General features: G+C 32.6%; 4 protein-coding genes and 1 long non-coding RNA gene across 5 annotated transcripts; 3 read left to right on the forward strand and 2 right to left on the reverse strand.

Moving 5' to 3' along the window:
- Positions 1-516: 516 nt before the first annotated feature.
- LOC100785418 (uncharacterized) lies at positions 517-4,110 on the reverse strand. The gene is made up of 4 exons (XR_005890809.1): positions 4,055-4,110; positions 3,066-3,168; positions 2,673-2,716; positions 517-2,561 (listed from the first exon to the last, which is right to left on the reverse strand). It is a non-coding gene; the product is annotated as an uncharacterized lncRNA (long non-coding RNA).
- Positions 4,111-5,142: 1,032 nt separating this feature from the next.
- Positions 5,143-5,908, forward strand: LOC100777942 (uncharacterized). The gene has a single exon (XM_006577195.4). The coding sequence runs from the start codon at positions 5,303-5,305 to the stop codon at positions 5,741-5,743; it is 441 nt and encodes a 146-aa protein (XP_006577258.1). The 5' UTR covers positions 5,143-5,302; the 3' UTR covers positions 5,744-5,908.
- A 1,030-nt stretch (positions 5,909-6,938) lies between these two features.
- On the forward strand, positions 6,939-12,889 carry LOC100778473 (glutathione synthetase, chloroplastic). The gene is made up of 12 exons (XM_003521671.2): positions 6,939-7,387; positions 8,129-8,298; positions 8,713-8,788; positions 9,144-9,274; positions 9,347-9,469; positions 9,564-9,644; positions 9,843-9,923; positions 10,028-10,097; positions 10,686-10,807; positions 12,037-12,176; positions 12,268-12,460; positions 12,543-12,889. The coding sequence occupies exons 1-12, from the start codon at positions 7,055-7,057 to the stop codon at positions 12,664-12,666; spliced, it is 1,644 nt and encodes a 547-aa protein (XP_003521719.2). The 5' UTR covers positions 6,939-7,054; the 3' UTR covers positions 12,667-12,889.
- A 5,600-nt stretch (positions 12,890-18,489) lies between these two features.
- LOC102663288 (glutathione synthetase, chloroplastic) lies at positions 18,490-19,352 on the forward strand. Its single transcript, XM_006577196.4, has 2 exons — positions 18,490-18,700; positions 18,845-19,352. The coding sequence occupies exons 1-2, from the start codon at positions 18,518-18,520 to the stop codon at positions 19,079-19,081; spliced, it is 420 nt and encodes a 139-aa protein (XP_006577259.1). The 5' UTR covers positions 18,490-18,517; the 3' UTR covers positions 19,082-19,352.
- A 3,310-nt stretch (positions 19,353-22,662) lies between these two features.
- On the reverse strand, positions 22,663-24,751 carry LOC100779008 (uncharacterized). Its single transcript, XM_006577197.4, has 3 exons — positions 23,888-24,751; positions 23,273-23,296; positions 22,663-23,113 (listed from the first exon to the last, which is right to left on the reverse strand). Exons 1-3 carry the CDS (start codon positions 24,096-24,098, stop codon positions 22,815-22,817), a joined length of 534 nt encoding a protein of 177 aa, XP_006577260.1. The 5' UTR covers positions 24,099-24,751; the 3' UTR covers positions 22,663-22,814.
- Positions 24,752-25,435: the final 684 nt, after the last annotated feature.

Raw genomic sequence — 25,435 nt, forward strand, 5'->3', positions numbered from 1 at the left:
AAACGACGACATTGTGATCATGGTGGAATTAAATCATGCCAATTATTATTCATATAAAACTACAAGTAGAGCCTCACGAACTATTCTTTTGATTGTGATCAATGGCCCGAGTGCGTTAAGTTTAGAAATCAGCCTTGTCAGCATATATTATGCTATTAGCCAGCCCCAAAATGTCCCAACAATAAGTCAATTAGCCAGTCTTTTGATGGTATTTAAATGCCGGCAAGGCATGATACTTTTTTTAATCCTCAAGACAAGGCATGGACCGCATGGTATATGAATGAACAGTTACTGCAATTGTCTTGGAGAAGTGTAACCCAACCTGTTAAAGAAAGTCAGGATACCTGAAATCATATTTTGAAAAATCAATCTATTGTCTGCTCCCTTGTATAACAGAGACTCCGTGCAGGAATCAACTTTGGCCTTGAGAATGCTATTCTCCCTTTAGATTGATTTTAGTTTATTTTTGAGAAAAAATCATCTTCAACCTTAACCAGATTAATTCAATAAAGTTATCATTAGTTTACCTAAATTAATAATGTTTCGTCAATTTGACCTCAAATAGTCAAATGCTTTCACGGATGACATACCTGGAACCGAAACGAAGAGTGAACAGACTCTCGGATGCATTAAAAGCCCTGGGTGAGCAACAACAGAGCAATGCAGTTCTAGCATTTCCTCCATGCGAATAAGAAATACCACGTTTGGGATACCGATTTGGTGAACAATGGGTATGATCACGATAAGGGATATGGCTTGCTTTTCCTCGCAAACCACACGTAAGAGAATTTGTTACATTTCCCAGAGCAGACAAGGATTTGTTTATGGCCTTAGCTTCCTCTAGTACTCTCCCCTCAGCACCTGTTTTCTCTACTTTCTCTGACTGAGCCAAGTCTACTAGAATTAATTTAACGGACCTCATCCTGTTCAAAGTCTCGGTGTTTAAGAATGATGCATAAGTAGTACCACATATTTTGGAAGAAGCGTGACCTTTGTTGTCTCTGGAAAATTCTTGCTGAATTGTGAATACATAAATGCAGTGACTTCTGCTGCTGGCCGCGTTCATTTCTGCATGTTTTGTTTAGGATGGTTGCAGAAAGCAAGTGACCTTCCTAGCTCCTACCACTACTTTTCCTCCCTCAAGAAAACAGGGAATTTACCCAAATCTATTATGTAGTTTAACTATATAATAAAAATACTGAACGGTGGCCTACGGAGTCAAAGCAGGATACTGGTCTCACCAACTGCGCGGTTAGCTATCCCCCTCTACATATTTGAGATCAGAATTGGAAGCCAAAATACATTTTAAAATCAAACCAAAAATGCTATTCAACCAGTTTATTCTTACAGATAGGTTTTGCAATGCTTCAGCAGGGTCCAGTACAGTGATCTGAAGGAAAAACTCAAAAGGTCCTGTTAGTACTAAATGTCAATATCTGAATAAGATAAGAATCACCAATTTTATTTTTTTGGTGAAACAAATGTGAGACCTTACCTAATTTGACTTAAAGCACACGTGTATGCATGTACATAAGCTTATTCTACACCTACTATTGGATTGGCCAAGGCCCAAAAGTTATAACAGAAAGGGTACAACTTATTCTACACCTACACGTGTATGCATGTACTTAAGCTTATTCTACACCTACCAGTTTATTCTTAAATGTTTTCTAAAATAACATCAAGCTTAAAGGGGTTAAAAGCCAACACCTATATTTTTTAATGTCAGGATACAAGTTTCAAAACTAAAATTTTACATCTTATCTTAGTCTTGTAAAAAAAGACCATATATTTAATTCTGAACAGCAAAGTAACTTCAGATAGAAAAAGAATAATCGGAATGAAATGAGATATAAGGTTCTCATAAAAACAGCTCACCTCTGTAACACCAGGCAGCATTATTCCTCGTCATTTAATCTCCTTAATTTGTATATTATCTTTTGATAAATCAAATAGGTCCCTATATAAGAGGATAGAGTTATTTTGAAGACTTCAAAAATCCAAATTCAAAACTACTTTTTTCAAATTTTAACGTGTGAGGTAAAGTCTCACATCGTATAAGAATAAAAAGGCTAAATATTATATGAGTGAAGGAAAGACTCAAACTTGAATTTTAGGATTTTAGGGTTAAAATGTGGTGTCAAATTCACTTGTGTGGTTGCTTATAATTTATAGCTCATTGGTATAAATCTCCGTGGTGTTTACCATTGACAATTTAATTGAATATGTTTTCTCTTCATCCAAAGAATTTAAGAAATCAAAAAGTCCTTTTACAACTCTTGGAAGCAGCCCCTTCTTCTGTTCATCACATTCAAATATACCAGATCCCTGCTTCACAGAAGTAGTTATTTACATTGTTGTATTTTAAAGTTTTACAAGGTCATTTTAGGCTACTTTTAAGGTGATAATTTTCCACCTCCATACCATATGTCTTCCCAGCTCCAGTCTGCAATTGATAGGGGCATTTCTTAGCTAATGCTGAGGATCATATTCAGCGAAGCTCCTATGATGCAGTATCTCTTGTAATTTTTCAGTTTTCAAAACTCCCGACACACACGTAGCTGCATGTTTGAGGAGAAAAACCACATATGTCCTCGCATGCATGATTTGAAACTTTAACAAAAAGAAGCAAAAAGCGAATGGCAAGTTAGGGACACCTTATGATATCTTACCTGGCCATAAGTGATAATTGTCCCATTGATTGCATCAACAGCATCTGTTTCATTTATGGGAAGACATACATAAATGTAAAGCGAGATATCAATAAAAAGTAAATCTATAGTTAAGGCAAGTGCCATTTTCCCCATTTTCATTGTTAAGAAACATTCCAATTTTTTTGGAATTTGAATGTAGGACCGTGCAGTCGTGCAGACATGTATTAGCATTAAACAAACTATAAGGATAAAAAAATTCAATAACCGAAGTTGATGCACTATTTGGCAGCAATGAGGCTGCCATTTTATAAGGAAGCAAAAGCCATTCAAATTAAGGAAGATTTCAATCTTTGCATTGCATTATTGACTCATTGGCATATAAATTTGTAGTGAGAACTCTGTAGTTTGTACCTCTAATCAAGGGAAGAGCTAGGAACTGATAGACATCAGCTTACTCAGCCTGTTCGTAGAACACTCAATCGGAGCTAAACATGAATTCTTCATCCTTTTCGTCCTGACCAAAATTAATTCAAAATTATGAGGCTATTCATCGTAATGTGTGATGCACTCTTAGTTTTATAGTGACGAATTTCACAGCTCTAGAGTAAAAAATGAACAAAGAGAAGAACTAATAGACGCTTAATCTGACATATGAAAACCTTGAAAATGAAAGTTTCGGTGTCTATGCACCGAATGCAGAAAGAGTCATGGTCATTTTGCTTCTCTTTTGGGTTCAAAGGCCTAAAGCGCGCGCATACTGTAATATTTGACATGATGTTTGACCGCAAACAGTACTTCGCCGCAATTGCTAATTAAACCAGTCGATGGAAGAGATATTTATACATAAAATAAGAAACCGGAGGATGACTTAGAAGCTCGCTGAAAATTTGAAACAGATCTAAGTTGTTTTCTACATAACATCGATCTGATGTTAGATTTCTCGATTAGCTGAAGAAAAATGAAAATCAAGACGAGAAAATTTGAAGCCATCAAGTTTTCCAATAAACAAGAGTATCTACTCCATGAGTCGGTCATTTTTCATCAGGCATTTTTTCACATTTTCAATTCAAATTCATTGCATTAGAAGAGAGCACATGACCGTAGTGGAGTTTCTCGAAGCTTGCTAGTTCCTAAATAGCGTTTTCGGATGCAATCAGAAATAAATTTGAAAACACATTAACAGATAAAGTTGTTCGGAAGTTGAATAATCGCGGTTAAGCATGTGCATGAGGCAATCTTCTATCAAACGCAACGTCAATGATAATCTCGCATTGTTAGGCTTATAAGCTTTTTTCTTCTTGCACTTTCTCGGCAACAAAATAGCATACAGTAAGAAAATCGATTCGAAAGGAACAATGAACATCATTTATCGAAGGGAAAGGGACAGAGACCCGCCTTACCGAATGCGATAAAAGGAGAGCTTGCTCGTAGTGAAATGAAGTTTGCGTGATTTTGATGGCAGTCTGAGACTTGGAAGTGTAGGATAGAATTAATGGCACCCCAACTATGGCAGTTACTTTCTGCACCTCACAAATTGCTTTCTGCACCAACGCGTAAAAAGGGTGAAAGAAATCACTAATTTTGTGGAAATTTAGTTGGATGAAGTTGAGAAAAGAACCAATAACTATCTTTTTTTTTTATCCATATTTATTAGTTAATTGCAGATAACATGTCCCCCAAAAAATTATATTTAGAGCATTTAATATACTATTTGAATTTTTAACTATACAAATTATTAGTATGCCAAACTCTCGTGTTGTAATTCTCAATTTGATCCCTGTATAAAAATTATTAAATTAAATTTTATACGTGCAAATTTGGTTTGGTCCTATTGTTATAAAGTTGTTTCTAAAGATCTTATGTATTGATAATCTTTTACGTATTTTTTATTTGGTCCTTTATATATGTTGTGCATTCTTAATTTAGTCCATATCAAAATTAAGAATGTATCATAGTAAGGATAAGTGTCAATAAAAATTGATTTAGTTGATAAGGATTAAATTTATATCTTACAAGAGTGTCAGATTTGAATTTCATTTATTATGTGAGAATTTTATTGATCCATATATAAGTACATTTTTAAGGGGACATACCTTAATCTTAATGGGTCCTCAAAATTAAACTCAGTTAAACTTTTTAATTACTACTAACAAAACCATACTAAAATATAAATAAGGAATTAACTATTAAGGTAAGATTGTTAAAGACAAGTTACGATGACATGGACCAAATCAATACATATATAGGAAGTAGTTTGTCAAGATATTTACGTAATCGGAACGCAAGACTAAATCATGTGTTTATCCTTCTATGTAAACGGGATCACCCTTGGAAAGGTGTTTTTCGTATTTGAAACGCTTGCCCCTGCCACGCAATAGCATGGGGAGAGATGAAGACAATCTTACCAAGTAACGCCTCGCATTCTTGCGTTTAAGTTTCACATTAAAAATCGCCCAACTTTATAAAAAAGATTGCAAAATTTTGGGGCCAACATACATCCCTTGAAAGAAAAGCAAAGAATCTCTTCCAAAGGTTTCAGTACGAGTTTCGGTTACTTGCAAGTTAAAACTTGTGCATATTCTTAGCACAGGGGGACATTGATTAATCTATCTATATCCCTTCTACTCATTGGCACAAGACATTAGAAGATGGACCAAAGAGAACTTAATCTGGGCATCTGCTATAGGCTCTATAATTTCATCATGAAAACTTTGGCTTCGCAAGCGATGAAGACGGTAACTTTAGGGAGATCTTCACATTACAGTTCAAGCTCAACTGAGGTCGAGATTACACAAAGAGGGTTTGGAACTAATACAGAAAAAATGGTGCTGGCAGAGACACCATGTGAAGAGAAGAATATTCCATGCAGGAACAATAACATTGATGAGAAAGTGTTGATGGTGGGAGATTTACCTCATGCTCCAAAGAAAATGGTTAGCATCAATGACAACGTGGAGGAGATCATTTTACCAAGTAAGAAAAGGAGCAAGACCTTCCAAGAGTCTAACTCTCTGGATCAGCAAGAGCATCCGAAGCCTCTGCGATCAATTCTGAAAGTTGGTGCTAAGCTCAATTACAAAACAAACTGATTAACTGAATATGTTAATTAATTTCTTTTGAAAATGTTGATGTTATCAAACTAGTTTTTCTTTTATTGTTTGTATACATGTACATATACCTCTCGTTGTATTTTTTAAGTATACTTAAATGAGTGTACTAATTGCTTTGCAAGCTAGTAGTTTTATTGTTCTACCTAACCTAACAAACTTCTCTTCCTCCCCTTGCAACTAGATAGGCATGCAATGTTCTGAACTTGGTATCATCTCACTTCCTCAGCATCTCTACATGGAGGATTTTTAGCTTCCATTCAGGTCTCTCGATTTTTACTCTGCCTCCTCCCCTCCATTCCAAACAGACACGCTTTAATTAATGAATGAGTACCTTAACGGTTAAAACATTTTCAAATAAGTAGTGCCTGCATCTTCATCTGGAAATATCGGATTATATGTTGCTTAATTTAATGAATATTTTTTAAATATGTATTAACAGTAGTTTATGACAAAATACATAAAGGATAGATATTATATGTTATCATTTGTTAAATAATATTTTTTTAATAGTTTATAGTATTTTATAAAGGATTCTTAAAAATTGAAACATTAGTTTTTAATTTTTTATATTTTATTTTTTTATTCTTAAAATATTTATTTAATTTTTAAATATATTATTTATGTTATTTTAATTTTTTTTAACTATTTTAATGATTAATTTTATTAAATATTTATGATTTAATAAATCAAATTAAGAACTTTTTAACTACAAACTTTTAATTTTTTTTTCATTTTCAGTTAAGTCTATTCTCTCCGTATCTTTGACTTCTCTGAAAACTCATCATTGGATGTCAATCAATCTTTTTCCTCATGTTGAACTATTTTTAAGATGTCTTGTTCAAATGATCGAGGATCGAACTACATTATCAATCCAAATATTAATAACTATTTTTTTTTCACATTATATTTTGCTGACAAATAAATTATAACGGCACCGTGATGTAAGAGGTCACACCAAGTTCACATGGGTCACTATTTATTTAGTGAAAAAAAATGTTCAATCATTTTTTATATATAATTTTCTTAAATCATGCATCACGATAAAAATTAATATTTAATTCAGTATATAAAAAAACAACAAAATAACAGTAATATTTGACTCAAGAAAAAAAAAAACGCATGTTCGAGTGCATTGTTTGAATATGTCAAAACAGAAAGAAAAAAAATTCAGAGTGACAGAGTAAAGATGCAGGTTGGGAAATAATAACTGGCGGATTTAATCCATGTTAAAGCTGGAGCACTATGTGTGGCTGTATTGCTGATTGCAATATATAGTAATATATAATAAGAATGAAAATGGGTAGTAGATCTGGCGGCTTGGTTTGTTCTACTTGTTCTTACACTGGGATTAGGACGAGACGTTTCTACACTAACAATAATACCTTTCCCTCTTTCTCCTTTACCTTCCCCCACCAACCTCAATCATTCTCTTTCCCTAAACCTCTCAGACTCATGTCTCAGCCTTTGACCACCAACTCTGCTGATGGTGATTCCTCCGTCGCCGCACCTCCCATCCTCTTCGATTATCATCTTATCGACCAAAAACTTCTCCAAAACATAGTCTACGATGCTCTTGTCTGGAGCACCCTCAACTGCCTCCTTGTTGGTGACAAATCAGTTCAGGTTAAACTCTGTTACTATTCTCTGTATATATTCCTTTCGCTTTATTAAACTATCTCTCTTGTCGCTTATCACGACGCCCTAAACTCATCTAAACCTCCTGTACGCACTTTCCTTACTTTAACCTCTTTACTGTTTTAGTAGAATACAACTCATAAAGAGCAAATTATATTAACACTCTTACACGAACCCAATGCTTTTTTTTTTTTTTTCACCATGTTTGGGTACATGCATGTTGTAATGTGTATTATTTATAGAGAACGATACAATTTAGGGGCTGGTGCATGTAAAAAAGCGAGGAATATCAGACGGAATCTCACGAGACTTCTTGTTGAAGTGTGAGTGTGGTTACTCGATAATAAAAGTTAGTGGCTGAAAAATAAGTGTAATTATTTAGACAATATGACAAGGATTAGTTCCATGCTTCATTTAACATACTTTGTTCTTAATTTTTCTTTTTGAAAGGAAAAAAAATTACTCCTTGAAGCTAAATTTACTTCTAACCGAATTCTATTTTGGAGTAATACATGGAATTATATATGCGGAGTAGTTTAATCCTTAAAATTATAAAAAAATGTCTTTTTAATCTTGAAATCACTAAACATCAATCATTTTAATCTTTTATATTTATGAATACAAATAATAATCTTTATATTTATGGTTTTAAGAAGTGAAGTAATAATTTGGTAATTTTAGAAACTAAAATGATAATTTGTTGTTGATGATCAATGTTTCCAATCATAGAGATCAGGAACAGTTCCTGGTGTTGGCCTGGTGCATCTCCCGCTTTCTTTATTACCTGGGCCATTTCCTGAAAATCATTGGAAGCAAGCGTGCGAATTAGCTCCTATATTTAATGAACTTGTTGATCGGGTGAGTTTGGATGGGAAATTTCTCCAGGAATCTCTCTCCAGGTAATATTTTCGTGCTGTTATATTATTATGCATCAAGTGGGTCTGTTAAACATTGACTCTGTTACTTGTAGGACCAAATTTTATTGCCCACAAAGACCCATTTCTCTCAATAAGCTGTAATTGTTAACTTACATAACTTTTAGAGGCTCTTCACACGAGCACTGTGGGACTTGTTCCTTTTGAGATACTTCAGTGTAGTTTACTATAACTATTGGTTCTTGAATCCATTTTTCAACTTCAGCTTTCAACAATTGCTTGCATTTGATGCCATGAGCGCGTACACTTGCTTGGAATCTTTTGTTCTGTCATTTACATTTTTTAATTAACTATAACTGCCTAGATTTTTTCTTATTCAACTCAGTGTAGTTTATGCCTTTAATTAGATCCAATATTTCTATCTTCATCTCAATGCAGAACTAAGAATGCGGACGAATTTACCTCAAGACTTTTAGATATTCATTCTAAGATGCTACAGATTAACAAAAAAGAGGTAAGTGTATACTAGTAGGGCCATTTGTACCTCCAAGAGTAATAAGAGAGGATCAGCATTAGTGCCTACTCTAGTTGTTATTCGTTTTAAATATCATTTCATAAGGACTCTTTATGCTTGCATTTTAGTTGCGAGGGACAGAGTGGAAATATTTAAGAACATGACTTCATGTTTGTTTTTAGAGAAACATTACATAGAAAACAGAAATCCTATATAAAAAAAAAATCCTTATTCCAGAAAAAGATTGAGCATAAAGATTTAAAGTTTTCCATATCTTCATATTCTTCTTTTCTGATAAAGTGAGTCAAAGGAATTTTTACCGGTATTGATTTTTCTCTGGCCATAATTTTAATAGGACATACGCATGGGAATAGTTCGTTCAGATTATATGATTGATGAGAAGACTAAATCACTTTTGCAAATAGAGATGAACACGATTTCCACTTCATTTGCTTTGATTGGTTGCCTTATGACTGGACTTCATAAGTAAGTGCTGCAGTAAATTTCACATATTGTGCTGTCATCTCTAGTATCGTGATATTATTTGGTCCTTTTCAGGAGCTTACTTTCTCAATATGGAAAGTTCCTTGGACTAGATTCCAATAGGGTTCCTGCCAATAATGCTGTTGATCAGTCTGCAGAGGCCTTGGCTAAAGCTTGGAGTGAATATAACAATCCCAGGTTAGTTTGGGGGAAAAAGTTACCTTTTCATTTTCTTTTTCGGTTCTGCAACTACTTTTGGATCCATGCCATATTTCTGAATGGATCTGTACAGGGCTGCAATTCTGGTCGTGGTTCAGGTTGAAGAAAGAAACATGTACGAGCAGCATTATATTTCTGCACTTCTAAGAGAAAAATATCCTTTTCTTATTAGTTATAGTTATGATACAAAAGGAACAATCTAGCAGAGCAGACTCTGATTTGTATTATGAGGGCTATCCAACGTGACATCAAAGGATATAAAGGGATGTTTTTATGTAAGGAAAACTACTGTAGTTTTTATATTCAGTACATATTTGGGTTGAAAGAGTTATTATCCTCAGCTTTATAATACACATCATATTAGAAGCATACGCAAAACATTGACAGAAATAGATCAGGAAGGAGAAATTCTGCCAGATGGAACACTTTCTGTGTATGTAACCTCTATCTTGAAAATCTGACTTTCTCCTCTAGGTCGATAGCTTAATTACATTTTGTTTCTGACAGTAGAGAAATATAATTTGTTGGTACTTGCAGGGACGGACAAGAAATTTCAGTTGTTTACTTCCGGGCTGGCTACACACCAAAGGACTATCCTTCAGAATCAGTGAGCTACTTCAATTCAGTTTTTTTGCTGCTCATAAAAACTGACATTCCAACATAGAAACATCTCTTTTGTTCCTTTTGACTTAACTCCTTTTTGAAGTAAAGGCTAACCCACTGAACCCAGTATAACCTCTGTGCTTAAAGGAACATCTCACTACTGTTAGGAAATGGCATTGTATTGGCAACTAATATTTGATTCCCCTATCTGGTAACTAAACTTCTTTTAATATTCTGAAGAGAAGTAATATTGAATACTTGGGCCCTAAAATTTTGTGTTTTAAAAGCAAAATTCATTGAAGATTTGTGAGTATTAACATGGCTTTTTGTTTTCTTCATTACATCACTATCTATAGGCTCTCTCTATGTTTTAGTGTGTACATATAGCTCAACTATTTCTAAACCTTCAAGATCTGATTTACTTTTCTTCTTACCTACACTGTCCTTTCTATTCCATGGATTGTCATCTACCATGCCATTGTCTTCAACAATGATATGTTTCCTCTTAAGTTTCATTATTTTTTAATATTAATGAGCCTTCTATCTTGATAATGAGTTCTCATGGTTTGGGTATATCTTGCTCGATGTGTAGGAATGGAGAGCTAGGCTACTGATGGAACAATCTTCTGCTATCAAATGCCCTACTATATCTTATCATTTGGTTGGCACCAAAAAGATTCAACAGGAACTTGCAAAGCCTGGTGTTCTTGAGAGGTATCTTCTAACTAATATTCTTATATATTCGAAGTTTATTTCATTCTTTATGCTTCTAAGCAGTTGGTCAATTCAGAGATACTATGTCTAAAGGAAAAGTGTAAAATGGACAATTGTGAGTGAGTTATTGTGTTAAGATTTTATCCTTCAGGGTGCTCTCCAGTCCACGCCTTGCTTATTTGGTTAATCATGATATGATTGTACCCTCTAGGCCAATATGTTTTTGCTATACATGTGGTGGAACTCCATTCCTTAGTAAAGGGTTGGCCAATATTGACCAACTGAAAGAATGTTAGATTAATGATTAGGAATGAGATGTTTGTGAAAAAATCAAAGTTAGTTTAGGGGAATGTTGGGACTTGGAAAGCTTGGGATCATGGAGTATTTGTTATCAGAAGCTTGTGTTATCTAAAGGCATAAAAACTTCGTACCCCATTGCCCAGAGGCTCTTCGCTATGCGAAGGTATGGGGGAGGGATATTGTACGCAGCCTTACCCTTGCATATGCAAAGAGGCTGTTTCCGGATTCGAACCCATGACCAACAAGTCACCAAGGCACAACTTTACCGCTGCACCAGGGCTCGCCCTCCTTGTGTTATCTAAAGGCATAAGTCAATAAATTCCAGGAGGTATTGATTAAAGAGGAAACAGCTGCAATAAGTCATTGATTCAATTTGCCAAGGAAATAGATCTAAATTAAAAAAAGCTTTATTTAGTGGCTGTGAGAAACATTATATTTTGACCTGGGAGATTAAGTTAACAGAGGAAATTAGCATACAGATGTTTTAGTTTATGTGCTTTCATTGTTCTTTTTTTTTTTTACTTTTATGTTCAATTTTTTTAATGCCTCTTTAAGGATAATATCTTATCATCTGCTCTTGTACTTCTTTCATTTTTTCTTCATATAATATTCTTCTTTTATCCCTAATAAAAGGAGAGGACAAAAAGAATATAGGGTTGATGTCTCAGAAACAAAAAGTTCTGGATGGTGGATGAAAATGCATTATGTGCCCTCAGAATTACACTCATACTTTCTTTTTTGGTTTAAGTAAATAGAAGTTTATCATATGTACTAAAACACGATTGGAAGCAAAAGTATAACTAATCTCCCTTGCATTTTTATCTTAGGAAATAAGTTGTTGTATGACTAATTTCTTCATTTTCTCTAATCATAGTTTGTTTCTATGGTTGATATCTCTTCCTAAATCATTGATTCAAAACTGTAAACAGGTTTGTAGAAAACAAAGACCACATTGCCAAATTGCGTGCATGCTTTGCAGGATTGTGGAGTTTGGAAGACTCGGATATTGCTAAAAAAGCAATTGAAAATCCAGAGTTATTTGTGATGAAGCCTCAAAGAGAAGGAGGAGGTCTTATACCACTTAAAACTTTGACTCAACACTTTGTTGGAAAAAAAGTCTGGGAGAGAAACTTACACAATGAGCTGTAATTACTTTTCAGGAAACAATATTTATGGTGATGAGTTGAGGGAAACCCTCCTTAAATTACAGGAAGCAGGTTCTGAAGAAGATGCAGCATACATCCTTATGCAGAGGATATTTCCAGCCACTTCTCCAGCAATTTTGGTGCGTGATGGTAATTGGGATATGGGTCATGTCATTTCAGAAGCTGGAGTATTTGGTACTTATTTAAGGTACATTGCTTGGCTACACATCTGTCACAGTTACATGCTTAAATTTTCAATACCCTTGACATCCATGAACTGGAATTTGCAGGAATAAGGATAAGGTTATCATTAATAACGAAAGTGGCTATATGGTGCGTACAAAAATATCATCATCTTATGAAGGTGGAGTTTTGCCTGGTTTTGGAGTGGTAGATACTGTATACCTAACTTGATGGGAGCCAACCCCCAAGTTATCAAAGCAATTCAAAACATTATGTATGGTTTATATATTACCACTCAAGTCTCCTGACTCCTGATTTTGTTTGTATATCTCCGAAACCAGTGAAAGAAGAAAAGAGGCATTGTTGTTTCTTTTAATTGTTCCTATGGGATGGTGTCTGTACTCAACGACCTGTTTGATTCTAACCAATAAAAATTGATGAACTGTTCTTCTAACCTGTCCCCGTCAATGAGCTCTGTCTGTGCTCTCCCCCTTACTTCTTCCATCCCCACGCTGCACTTTTCTGCCTCTTTTTGGTAATGAGAAAAGGAATTGTTGTTTGAGATACCTATTTGGTTGCATTTTGTGTAAAATGTGATTGAGATTAATTTAGGCATATATTCACATTCAACAGATGTATTTATAAACAAACCCATTGAATCAGTAATCTCATGGAGTCATGGTACTGATGATTAACGAGTTTGTTGTGGATGGTACATTAATTTTTTGACAAGGATGGGTGAAGCAAAAAGAGCAATAAATAAGCTCTCGTTTTTTCAAGGCACGCCCAGGTCCACAACAAAATCAAACATGACTTTCCTTGTGGAAATTCCGGAGTTTCTTAATTCTTAATCATTAAATCCTTTTAACTATCAATAAGTTGTTGGTATAAATAGAACGGGGTTTAGTCTCCTTAAATAAAATCTCTATTCGAAACTTGTGTTAGAAAAATTGTGGTCGTAAGGAAAGACTAGATCATCTAGGATAACTAGTTATTGATAAAGATAGTAGAAATTTTATACTAATAAATATAAAAATATTTTTAACTCATGGCACTGATATTGAATGAGTTTTATTGAGAATCGGCGTTACCTTAAAAATTCTTTTGTTGTTTCTACATACGGAGGGATGTATGCTTTCAAGCTGATTTTGTGAAACGTTTCAATAATTAGAAATGTAAAAGAAATAAACTTATCAGCACAATATACCTAGTCTCTTAGTATCGAAATATATATATATATATATATATAGAGAGAGAGAGAGAGAGAGAGAGTCTCTTAGTACAACATAGTAGTTTTAATTTTGGAGTGATACTGATTTATTTAATTATCTATTTTTTAGGAATTTTAAACTAATTGTTATAAATTTTAACTCATCTGGTCTTCAAATAACTGAATTTTAGAATATTAGAACAGAAGATGTTATATGTTTTTTTTACTTACAAAAGGTGTTATGTGTTTCGTTTTTTAAAATTTTGATTAGGATTTTTCTCTCTCTTCTCTCTTCACCTCCAAACCAACTTTATAATGAGTTTCTTGTTAGTTTATAAGATGTAATAAAAAACACACACTATTTTTTTTTTCTTCTTACATAAAAGATATATATCATCCATGAATATATTGTGAGGAATACTGAAAAAGTGAGTTCACGATCTCGATGTGCAGTTTGCCATGTGAGATTCACTTTATCCAAAAATTCTTGTGAATGTAAAAAAAGAAATCACACTTTATTTTAAATGTAAAAACATTATATTGTTAATAAATTAAAAATCACCACAAATATGATTTTTGAAGCAAACATTCTAGAATTTAAATGATTTTAATTATATATTCCCCATGTTCCTTTATAATAATCGTTTGATGATTTTGCACTCCAACCAACAAAATCAATTGTTCTTATGTTTTCCTATTAAATTTGCAAGCATTTTTCCAACTGGGTCCTTCTTGCTTTGAAACAAATCACTTATCTTATTCTACATTGCTCTCTCCCTAATTAATTATCACTTTCTCTCTCTCTCTCTCTCCTGTAACTTACCTGATTTTCTTGGTTGACCTATTTCTATATCCCTAAAACAAAACACGCATTTTCCTATTGGTTGACTTGTTTCTCTCTCCAAGACAATTTTTTTATTTTATGTTCTCTATTGAAACATTTTTTTCCTTTATTATTCAATTTTATTAAAGTATGTAAAATAATTAATGAGAATAAGGATATAATAGATAGAAAAATTAAAATGATCTTAAACTTTAAAAACAACAGATACATTTGAACAAATTTTTATTAAAAATTTGACACTTAAAAAAGAGCAGAAAGAAAGAGTAACAGTTTATGATTAAATAATAATGTGAAAAAACTACATTATAAATGTATTTTAATTAAATTCTTTACACAAAAATTTAATTTTGGTAAAACTTTTTAGCTGTTAAATGAGTTTTTTAAGAGAGAGTTGTTAAATTACTTTTAAACTTTAAAGTGTTATAAAAGTCAACATTATTTTAACTACATACCAATCCATTATTAAAAAGCTTGAAATTGTCAGTATATATATCCTATTTAAATTCTTAGTTTGCTTTTAATACACTTCAAGATTCTTAATTATATTCTTACCCTAAAAAAAGATTCTTATATTCTTAACCAATTAAAAATTTTACTTTCAGTGTAATAATCTTAAGCTGTATTAAAAAATTATTAATATTAAGCATTTTTTTTTATTAGAAAAGAAGAAAAGAAATGGAGTTTGGCATCGATCCACATTCCACAACAAATTAACAAGAGGGTTTCAAGTGAAGTTGTAATGTGGACTTTATAAAATAGCTTTGCTTTCAATTTTGAAGAACCCTTGGGGCACCACAGGAACCAGCGTGAACGTGAAGACTGAGGAGTCTGAGAAATGCCAGTCACTAACCTCTGCATCTGCATAAAAGCCATTTCTTTCCTTTAAAACGAAAAAGAAAAGCAAGACATGTTCAATGCCGCTTATGTTTCTTTTTATTAAAATCCAAGTTATAAAAAACTGTAACTGATCAAGCTCGCGTATTCTATTTAAAATAAAAAATGTTATACGATATTGTATTTTTTTTCTTCACTTTTTTGGAAATGAGTTGCGTTTGATATGTATGAAATATGACCTGTCATCTTTTTCGTATTCCTAGCTCGTCTAGAACTTGGTATGTTCAGATAAATTTTTCCAAAAAGATAGAAGCACTTTTAGGAAAAAATATATATATAAAAAAATTCTCTGTAAGTTAAAATTTACTTAAGTATAGGTTCAAAATAAACTTTTGTGAAACTAATATGATTTTTTTTTATAAATTAATTTACACGTAAGTTAATTTTAATTTATAAAAAAAAATTCCTTCTTATTCTCTTTTCTTGTAAGTGTTTATGAAAAGTATATTAAAATATATGCTAGATCGCTAATATTTTTATTCTTGGTCAATTCAGGAATTTCTAAAACAAATTATAGGACTTAAAAGCCCAAGTACGAGGTTTACTTAAAACCATTTTACATTTATATTTAAGATTGTGACATTTATATGCTGCACTCTCATCTCCCATTATATTTTGATAAACTCGTTCCAAAATATAAATTTATATTTTAGAATGTACTTTCTCAATGCAATAACTAAGGTGTAGATACAATAACAGGGAGCTTTTGTTAGTCAGTCGTTATTGTGCAGATTCTTCACGTTTAGAAGGTGTCATCTTATGAATAAATATTTCACGAAAATACTTATTCAAAAAAAAGTCACCTAAATGAAAATGAAGCTTATAAATAAATAATTAAGGAGAGTTAAATGTAGGGCTGTGCAATGTATATGGTTTGATTCTTTTAAAAATCAAATCAAAGCAAATTAAACCACGTAGTGTATTGATTTTTAATCCAAATCAATTTATTATTAAGTAAATGTTCTGATCGTCTCCAAATAAATAAATGTTCTGGTTTATGGTGAATCGGTTCTAAACTGATCTGAAGCAGTTAAATGCAAAATGAATTTTGAAGCGGTTTAGGAATCAGAATTAATTTATTTATTAATTTTGTTGATGATTAATTTATGAAAATTTTGACTTGGTCAATCAATCATTTTTAGTATATATCTTTTTCCAATTACATTTTTTTCATTTACAAAATCAAGAGTCTAAAACTTTATTTAAAATTGAATCCAATTTCACTCAAACTGCACATTTAAGGTTGTCTAACATGCGTCAACCAGAAGCTAAAATTTGTAGGTTCCTGCATAGTTAAACTAGTTTAGACCACTTTTTCAATCTAGTTAAGCTTTTGGACTTTAAAAAACTCTCATCCCACGTAATATTAAATTGTTGTCTACACATTTAGACTTGGAGTTGGCTTTTGGCCTACATTAAACAACTGTTTTATTGTAGTGGCTACAATGCGACTAAAGTGGTTGACCTTGGACTTTAATTTGTTTATTTTTACCTACATAAGGTTATTTTCATTAAATTTAATAAATCGTATTTAATAAATATCATATTTATTATATTATAGGTCCAATTGATTGCCAATTAATAATATTAAATATAAATACTATAGCGGTAATCAAATATTATTGTAACACCTCAAACAAATATCCAAAATCTCACTAATATGTTAATTTAATTGATTGAGCGTGTGAGTTATTATAAAACACTGATTTTGATTTCCATGGATTAAAAAAAATCTCACCAGTATTATATAATCTATCTTTAAACATAATTTTGGAGTTTAATTATATATAAAAATAAATATATAGATAGATATCGCAACATAAAAAACCTTTAAACAAAGCAAACTAGCTCAAGTGAGTCGAATTGGAAATATTCAATTCACTTTTTCTATATATTTTTTAAGTTTATATAATTTTCCTTTATTTTTTATTTTTTTTCTTTCTATTTTTTGAAGTTTTGGTAAGCCAACATACTACTTGTATACTGTTCATAAATAGAACGAACTATTTTTTATCCACCTACACCTACCTACCCAAAGTAGACCAATCCTCTACCAACAATCGATCCCAATTTTTTCAACAACAGCCATATTGTGAGAAAAATTAGTTTATGATGCAGTGAATTAAAAGACACTTGCAATATTTGATCTAAAATATAAAAAAATCAATTTAATACTTAGAGAAATAAATAAATAGAAAAAATAGTGATAAATTTTTAGGGAGAATGATATAGAGAAGAAAAAAAAAGTATATCAAATATGTATTCATCGTAAAAAGAGTGTCCATGTATATCAGTTGCGAGCCAACGCAAAAATATACATACTGCGGACTGGAAAAATAGGGTATACTTTAGGTTATCTCATATTTGTGCTCAATTATTTGGCATAAATATGCTAGCTAACCTGCAATAATTTATTTTTAGTGTCCGAAAAGGTATTTAAAATATGTATTTGTGTATTATTGTTCATAAATTAAATATAGAGGGTGACTGAAAATCCTAACTCAATCTTATCTTTCTGTTTGCTAGCAACAAAATAAAGAAGAAGTTGAAAAGCTAAAGAAAAAAAGAAAGAAAGAAAAGAAAAGTGAGTATTTGGTATAATTAAAATAAAAAATACAAGGGATTTGTATCTTTATAATTACTTTTCGGTTGAATGATTAAATATTATGAATATAAAATATTTCATACCAACGATCAATCACACAAATTATTATTATTAGGACTTTCAAAATAATTATATAACTTTTTAAAAAAATATTATATATAATAATTTATAATTAAAAACATTTATTTTATAATTAAATGATAAAATACAAATTTATATTATTTATTTATTATTTTCAAAAAATGAAAATGAATATTAATACACTAGTTATATGTTTCATATGTAATATGTCTCACATATGGTGTCAAGCTAGAAATTGTTAAAATTAACATTTTCAAAACAGTGTGAGATGTATACAAAAACAATAAATTTGTTAAAAATCAATTGTATACAAAAAAAATTTATTCCTATTTGTTTTTGTTTTTTCTTTAAAACTAAACAGTAAAAAATCTATTATATTTCTAGCTTATTATTATTTTTCATCTATGGAATCAAATTGTTTCTCTTCCTTCAAGTTCCACCGTCACTCATGGCTCTCATTCTTCTCCTCTTCGCCATGGCTCTAAGCGAACCTCTCACCCTCACCCCCGTCCAAGACTCTCCCCTCTTCGATTGCCATCGCCTCGATCAACAATTCCTCCACACTCTCGCTTACGATGCCCTAGTTTGGAGCCCTCTCCACGGCCTCCTTGTCGGCGACAAATCCGTTCAGGTCACTCACTCTCCCATTTATTCACTGTATTGTTGCGTTCCCTTTCTTATTTTTTATTTATCACACCCTAAATTGGTGGCTAATGGTGATGATAATTTAAATTTGGTGTTGACGATGGATGGATGTATGTGTTTCGGATTGCAGAGATCGGGAAGCGTTCCTGGGGTTGGTTTGGTGCATGCGCCGCTTGCCTTGTTACCCACGCCATTTCCGGAAAAGCAGTGTAGAGAAGCGACTGAGTTGGATGCAAAGTTTCTGCAGGAATCGCTCTCAAGGTTAATTACCTGGTTGTTTCTCAATGCTGAACTAAAAACACGGATGAGTACAAAAGTAAGAGGTGAACTCATCCCCGTTCTTAATTTTGCATTGAGAAACAAATAGAAGCAAAAAAGAAGTTAGTGAAGTGTGTATTATTAGTCGGACTTTTGTAACGTAACACCAAGAGGATTAGTGTTTTTGTTTTAAATATTATTTCAAAAGAACTCTTTTATACTCATATTCTCGTTGCCAGAGATAAAGTGAGATTCTTTTAGAAATTAGAACATGACTACATGTTTGTTTGTGGCAAAATGTTATATAGAAAACAAAAATCTTACATATAGATCCAGTTAAAATAAAATTTTCTGTTAGTACTTATAACAGAAAGAAAAAATATACATATATATAAAGGGAAAATGAATTAAAGTTTTCTCATAAACTTATGTGTACTTTAACTTTCATAGAGGATATATGAATATATCTTCTAACTTCTCCAAAAACTGAAGCGTATAATAAGCAGATTTTAACTTGTAGAAATTTTTTTATTCATTTTACTTTTTATTTTCTTCTATGAATGCTTTATGAAAAAGTTTATCCAAAAGATTGAGGGTACGTATAGTAGGATGCAGATATGAAGTTTTCCTCCTCTTTTTTACTTTTCTTGATGATGTGAAACAAAGAGATTTACTGATATTATTTTTGCTCCACCAAAATTTTAATAGGAAATACGATTGGGGTTACATCGTTCAGATTATATGCTTGATGAAAAGACTAAATCACTTTTGCAAATAGAACTGAACACTATTTCCTCTTCATTTGCCGGTCTTAGTAGTCTTGTGACTGAACTTCATAGGTAAGTGGTGCTGCAAATTACACGTACTATGCTATCATCTAATGTTTTGACTTTTGAGAGGTCTTTGTTTCATTGCAGCAACGGGTTTGTTTAAGCTAAATACCTGAACTCTCATTATTGATATATACAGATGTTTATATCTTTTTTGGTACATTTGAGAGGACTTTCTTGTGCGTTTTCTTTTTTCTGAAAACATTAAGGGTTTGAAGCCCCGAACCTTTGTTTTGATCGAGCTCCTAACGTCCGATCCTCTGACCCACTGTTCATTGACGTCCTATGCTAACCTGTTCACCCATGCAGCTCATTATTGATTCTGTCCACTGTACAGTCAGAGGTCTTTCTTCCTTTTGTTTATGACTTAATTGTAACTTTCATCTCCTTAGTTTAATTAAAAACAAGTTTACTAACATTTCATTTGTCATTGGTCCGTGTAAAACTGATCTCGATTTGGTAGTGGAAAAAAAAACACTTCTAAAAGTGATAATAATTTTTTTTAATTAAAATTAATCATTAATTGATAAATACTATTCCTAATTTTTCTTATTTCTTGTTGTTTATATAAAATGATAAGATGTAGTTTTCTATCGCCAGAAAAAGAAATAAATTTGCATGATGTTCAAAACAAAATAAAAAAATGTATAGAGATAAAAGATAGAATATTGGAAAAAGAAAAAAAAATAGTCACTGAAGTAATATAAATAGACAATGACCCAAAAAAGTTACAAGCCATTCTAGTCAAGTTTTTTCACATTTAATTTTCTCGATTTTTAAAAGTAAGCAAACTGGGCCCTTTAATGATTTTATTCTACATAAAATCGTCAAATTCTTGTTTTTTATTCAAATGCATTGGGTTAATATAAATTTAAGATATGAAGTAATTTTAAAGTTATGAAGTCACGTTTAGTAAAATATTTTTGAAGGATTTTGTACCATGTGAGATCAAGGTTTGAATATGAAAAAAATCCGATTTTTATTTTGGGATAAATTTAATATTTTGGGTGGTTAGTTTAGAGCAAAACAAAGTCTAAAACACTTTAAGTTATTCAGTTTGCAAAATGATTTAAGTCAGGTCCCACTTTTTAATCTTCTCACTCCCATTTTTTATGTCAAATTCTTATTCTACCCCTCTTTACACCTCCCCTTCCCAGTCCCCTTCCAGGCACCCCTTTTTCTTTTGTGTATTGCTGATATGACACAAACTAGTTTTAATTATATGAAAGTACACAAGTGAGTGACAAAAATTTGTCAAGATACATAATAGAAATTAATTTCCGTCAAAGGTATTTTTTTCAAAAAATAAAAATAAAAAAGTGGGAGGTGGGAAGATCAAAAAGGGGAGAGATAATCATGGGCTCAGTATAATATGGATTCTCCATGAAATCACTATGTAAAGACTCTATCGTTTTACATTTTTTATGTATTTAGTTTTTTTTTTTTCTAAAAATAACAGTCCAATTTACTTATTCTCTTATCTACCTCCTTATTTCTATTCTATGGATAATTTACTACCGTAATATTGTTTCCTGCTACGCCTATATTCTCATGTAATATGATTGAGCCTTCTAGCTTGACTATGAGTTGATTGAGTTCTTATGGTTTTGGTATATATGTTGCTCAATGCGTAGGAATGGAGAGCTAGGCTACTAATGGAACAATCTTCTGCTGTCAAATGTCCTTCAATATCCTATCATTTGCTTGGCACCAAAATGATTCAACAGGAACTTGCAAAGCCTGGTGTTCTTGAGAGGTATCTTTTAATTCACAGATACTTTATATCTTCCAAGCTTATGCATTGAAAGTGGTTTTGATCAATTTCACAGATACTTTATTTAAAAGAAAAGCGTATGATGAACAATTTTGAGTTACAGTATCACGTAAACTAAGATTATCATTCAGGATCTGTTTTCTCATCCATGCCTTGCACAGTTGGTTGGTCATGACTCATGATATGATTGTACCTTTTAGGAATGATAGGTTTTTGATATAAATGGCCGGTAAGACTCCCTTAGTGAATTGAAAAAGTTATCTGATCCAGTGGCATCGTTCAGAATGTGTTTACAACCATTGGTTGCCAATGATGGCAAGAAATAACAATGCATGGTTAATGATTGGGATTTTTGGATGCTTGAAAGCTTACAATCATATTGAAGTTTGCAACTGTGAGGTTTTTTTTTATTAAGATGTAAGTGGATTGGATGGAGGGAGTATGCTATCAAAAGCTCAAATTGTCTATAGAGTAGGTCCTAATTCGAGGTTTTGATGAAAGAGTAGACTAGTTGGAAGAAGTCATGGATTCAGTTCTCTAATGATAGAGATGTAAATTCAAATTTTTTCCTAGAGTGACTGCAGGAAAGAGTATGGAATTTTCCATGACCTAATGTCCATCTTGAAACGAGTTGAGCTCATATTATTATGCAATTGGTTGCAAGGAAAATTAACATGATCAAATGCATTTGTAACTAAATTGCAAGCAACATGCTTTTTTAACATACTTTCTCTGTTGGAGGATACTTCTCATGTTGATCTTATTTAATAACCTGGGTCCATTCTTTATTAGTGGGACCAATATTAAATAAATTCATCAATAAAAAAAGGCAGTATTTCTAGTATCATTTTCGTGACTTTAAGGTGGCCAGTGAAGCATCCACCGACCCCCATAATACCTGAACTGAATGCAGTAAGCAATGCACTGTTTTTCACCAGTGAAGCATTGGCAATGTTGGTATTTAATTGCGCTTGTGTTATTAGTGGTCAATTTATTTAACAAAAGTGAGGTAGTGCCAGTAGTTTGGTTATAAAATGCGGCAAATGTATTAGGAAAACAGGGATCAATTCATTATGTGTGAAGTAGTGAAGCACAAAACTTGTTTCAATAGAATTGTTAACCTGGTTGAAATCATCACAAGAGATCTGTGTATTGGCTATAAAAGCTATGATACAATTAAGGGGTAACATAACATAATGTAGCAATGGTTAACTAAACTCCTTCAGTGTGTTCTTCAGTCATTCCACCCACCCATATTCACTTGCACGATTTTCCCATAATGTTGTCAGCTTGTGTTCTTCAATGAGCTCTGCCTCTGCCCTCTCCCTTGCTTCTTCACAAGTTTCCACCCCAATGTTGCACTTTTCTGCTTCCTTCTGGTAATGTGAAAAGGTTTTCCTGGCATCCATTATTAACTGTTTGGTGTGTTCCATGGTCTCGTTGGCCACAATTTTCTGCAAATTTAGCTCCTCAGATAGCATTGTCAGTAGACCCTTGTTCATTTCCTCATTCAAAATCGGATCATGTTTACCACAATCTGCACTTACAATACAAAGAAAAAAGTCTTTCCTGTCATGATTGCAAACAATTGGACAACATGCAGAAGAACTGTTATCAGCAGTTTCATCATGCGGATGAGCCAAGTCTGATATTAAAACTTAAACCCTTAATGCATCAAAATATAGAGCGAACTTACTGGAAATTGAGCTGTTGACCAGTCCTGCAAAATATGGTTGACAAATAAACCAATGAGTCAAAATATCATACACACTTATATAATATAGAGGACGGACAAGGTTTTGCAATTTGCAAATATGATTAGCTAAATAAACAAAACTATCAAATGCAAAGGTTTTAAAAGAAAAAAAAAATCCTCAATTTTATGTCAAGGACAGCTAAAACTGGAAACTAATCCTTATACTTGTAACCTTCTTAATCCCACCATGTCTAAAATATATGGCAACAAAATATACAGCCATCTCAGTTGGCTAAATATCAGGTAAAATGAATGCCCCGACTTCCCGTGAATTCTTCTGATTATTTTATTTTTCCAAAAAAGAAGACTACAAAGTGCAGAAGTCAATTACTCTGCAACTTGTTGCAGATGTGGCAAGTAGCGCAGCACAGGCAACAAATGCTAACTAATTGCGAGAACTCTTTTCTATGCACATACCATTATCCATTTTCAAGCACACAAAAGGGTTACTTTTGTCCTTTTCTTATCATCGCATCCAATCAAGCTTGTGTCTTTTTTTCACTTCAAGACCAAAAATGTTACTACATTGCAGAGAAACCAAAAAAAGAAACTTACCTAGAGGATCGAGGAGATATTCAGCTGAAGAGCAGAAACAATCACATGGAGGACAAGAAAGTTGAGAAGATACACTCTTCCTCACCCTCGAGCGAGACGGTGGACCAACCGTGAACACAAGAAAACAAACACTCATCCAAACCAAAACCCACCTCAAAACACCATTTGGACAAAGCTTTTGCTCTTGTGGGTGAACCCTCCACACCCTCATTTACAAAATAAACTAAAAACAGTTACTTGAACAATGTTTGATGGGTGACTCATGCAATGATGCTACAACACTCACATTTGAAGATCTGAGTCATTGAACAGAACAAGTAAGGAACACTTTGTTGGATGCTGAAGTAAATAAAGGGTGTGACTTGTGACTTGTGAGTGAGAAACCAACTTTAACAAGCGGAAATTTTTTTGAAATGAGATCTTAGACGCTGAATTTGACTGTAAAAGACAATGATTGAGGAAGAACACTTCAGTTTCACAGAACACAGACCACAAAGTTTCTCTCTCTCACTCTCTTTTTTGAAGTGAGTGGAAGACAATGTCTACTTTGTCTTGGGGAAAAATAAAAGGAGACACAGATCCCGGTAAAGTATAAAGATGATATGCCTTTATGGGGTTTGCAAATGAGAATTTGTTGCTGCAGAGTGGGGAAGAATTTGCATTATTATGAGAAAGAAAAAGAGTGATTGCTTGCGCTGCGGCTTTAGGATAATCAAGAAGGTTGCTTTAGTGATTGGGTGGGTTTGTTTATTGGTTTAAGTGAGAACGGTAATCTTTGACATTTTGCCGTAACATTGGGTTATGTTATGTCCCGTTTGGTTACTACTTATGACTTCAAAATTGTGTTACTATCATCTTCCGTGATTAAACAACAACAACAACAACAACCGTTTGTATGTGCCCTGTAATTTAGGAACGGTTCAACACAGAGAGAGATTCTTTGTTGCCACACAGATACCTTCCACATGGCCAATGGTGCACGTGCAGATGCTGCTGAATTTTCAGGGTGTTACGATAAAGACAAAAGCAAATGGAACGTTATTCGACAATACCATGTCTATTAGTGAATTAAACTTTGAAGGGATCATTATTAACATGGAATGGAGTAACGAAATTTGTATCTCGTGCATTACAATTTTTGAAAATTAAAAGTAAATAAAATAGTAAATGAAACATGTATAATTAATTTTGAAAGAAATAAAATATTGTGTAAAATATGTATAATCAACTTAAATGAATTTATCAAGATCAAAATACTTTTCTCGAACATGTAATTAAATATTGATTAAAAGGAATTTACTTATTACCGTAGTAGTACTAGTATTTAAGAGATCGACAATGAAACAACTAATCTGTTCATGTTCTTTATTATTCTGTCAAATAATCGACGCTCATTACTTCAAGATACCAACACTGGAACAACTAATTAATTTGTGTCCTTAAATTTAATAATGACTTGATTTAAGAATCAAATTTAATGGTAGATCGGGACACCCACATCAAGAAACCCATTTACTATGGGACACCGCTCATCATTTTTTCCAACCC

This window comes from Glycine max, chromosome 3 (assembly GCF_000004515.6).
Source record: "Glycine max cultivar Williams 82 chromosome 3, Glycine_max_v4.0, whole genome shotgun sequence".
Taxonomy (NCBI): Eukaryota; Viridiplantae; Streptophyta; class Magnoliopsida; order Fabales; family Fabaceae; genus Glycine; species Glycine max.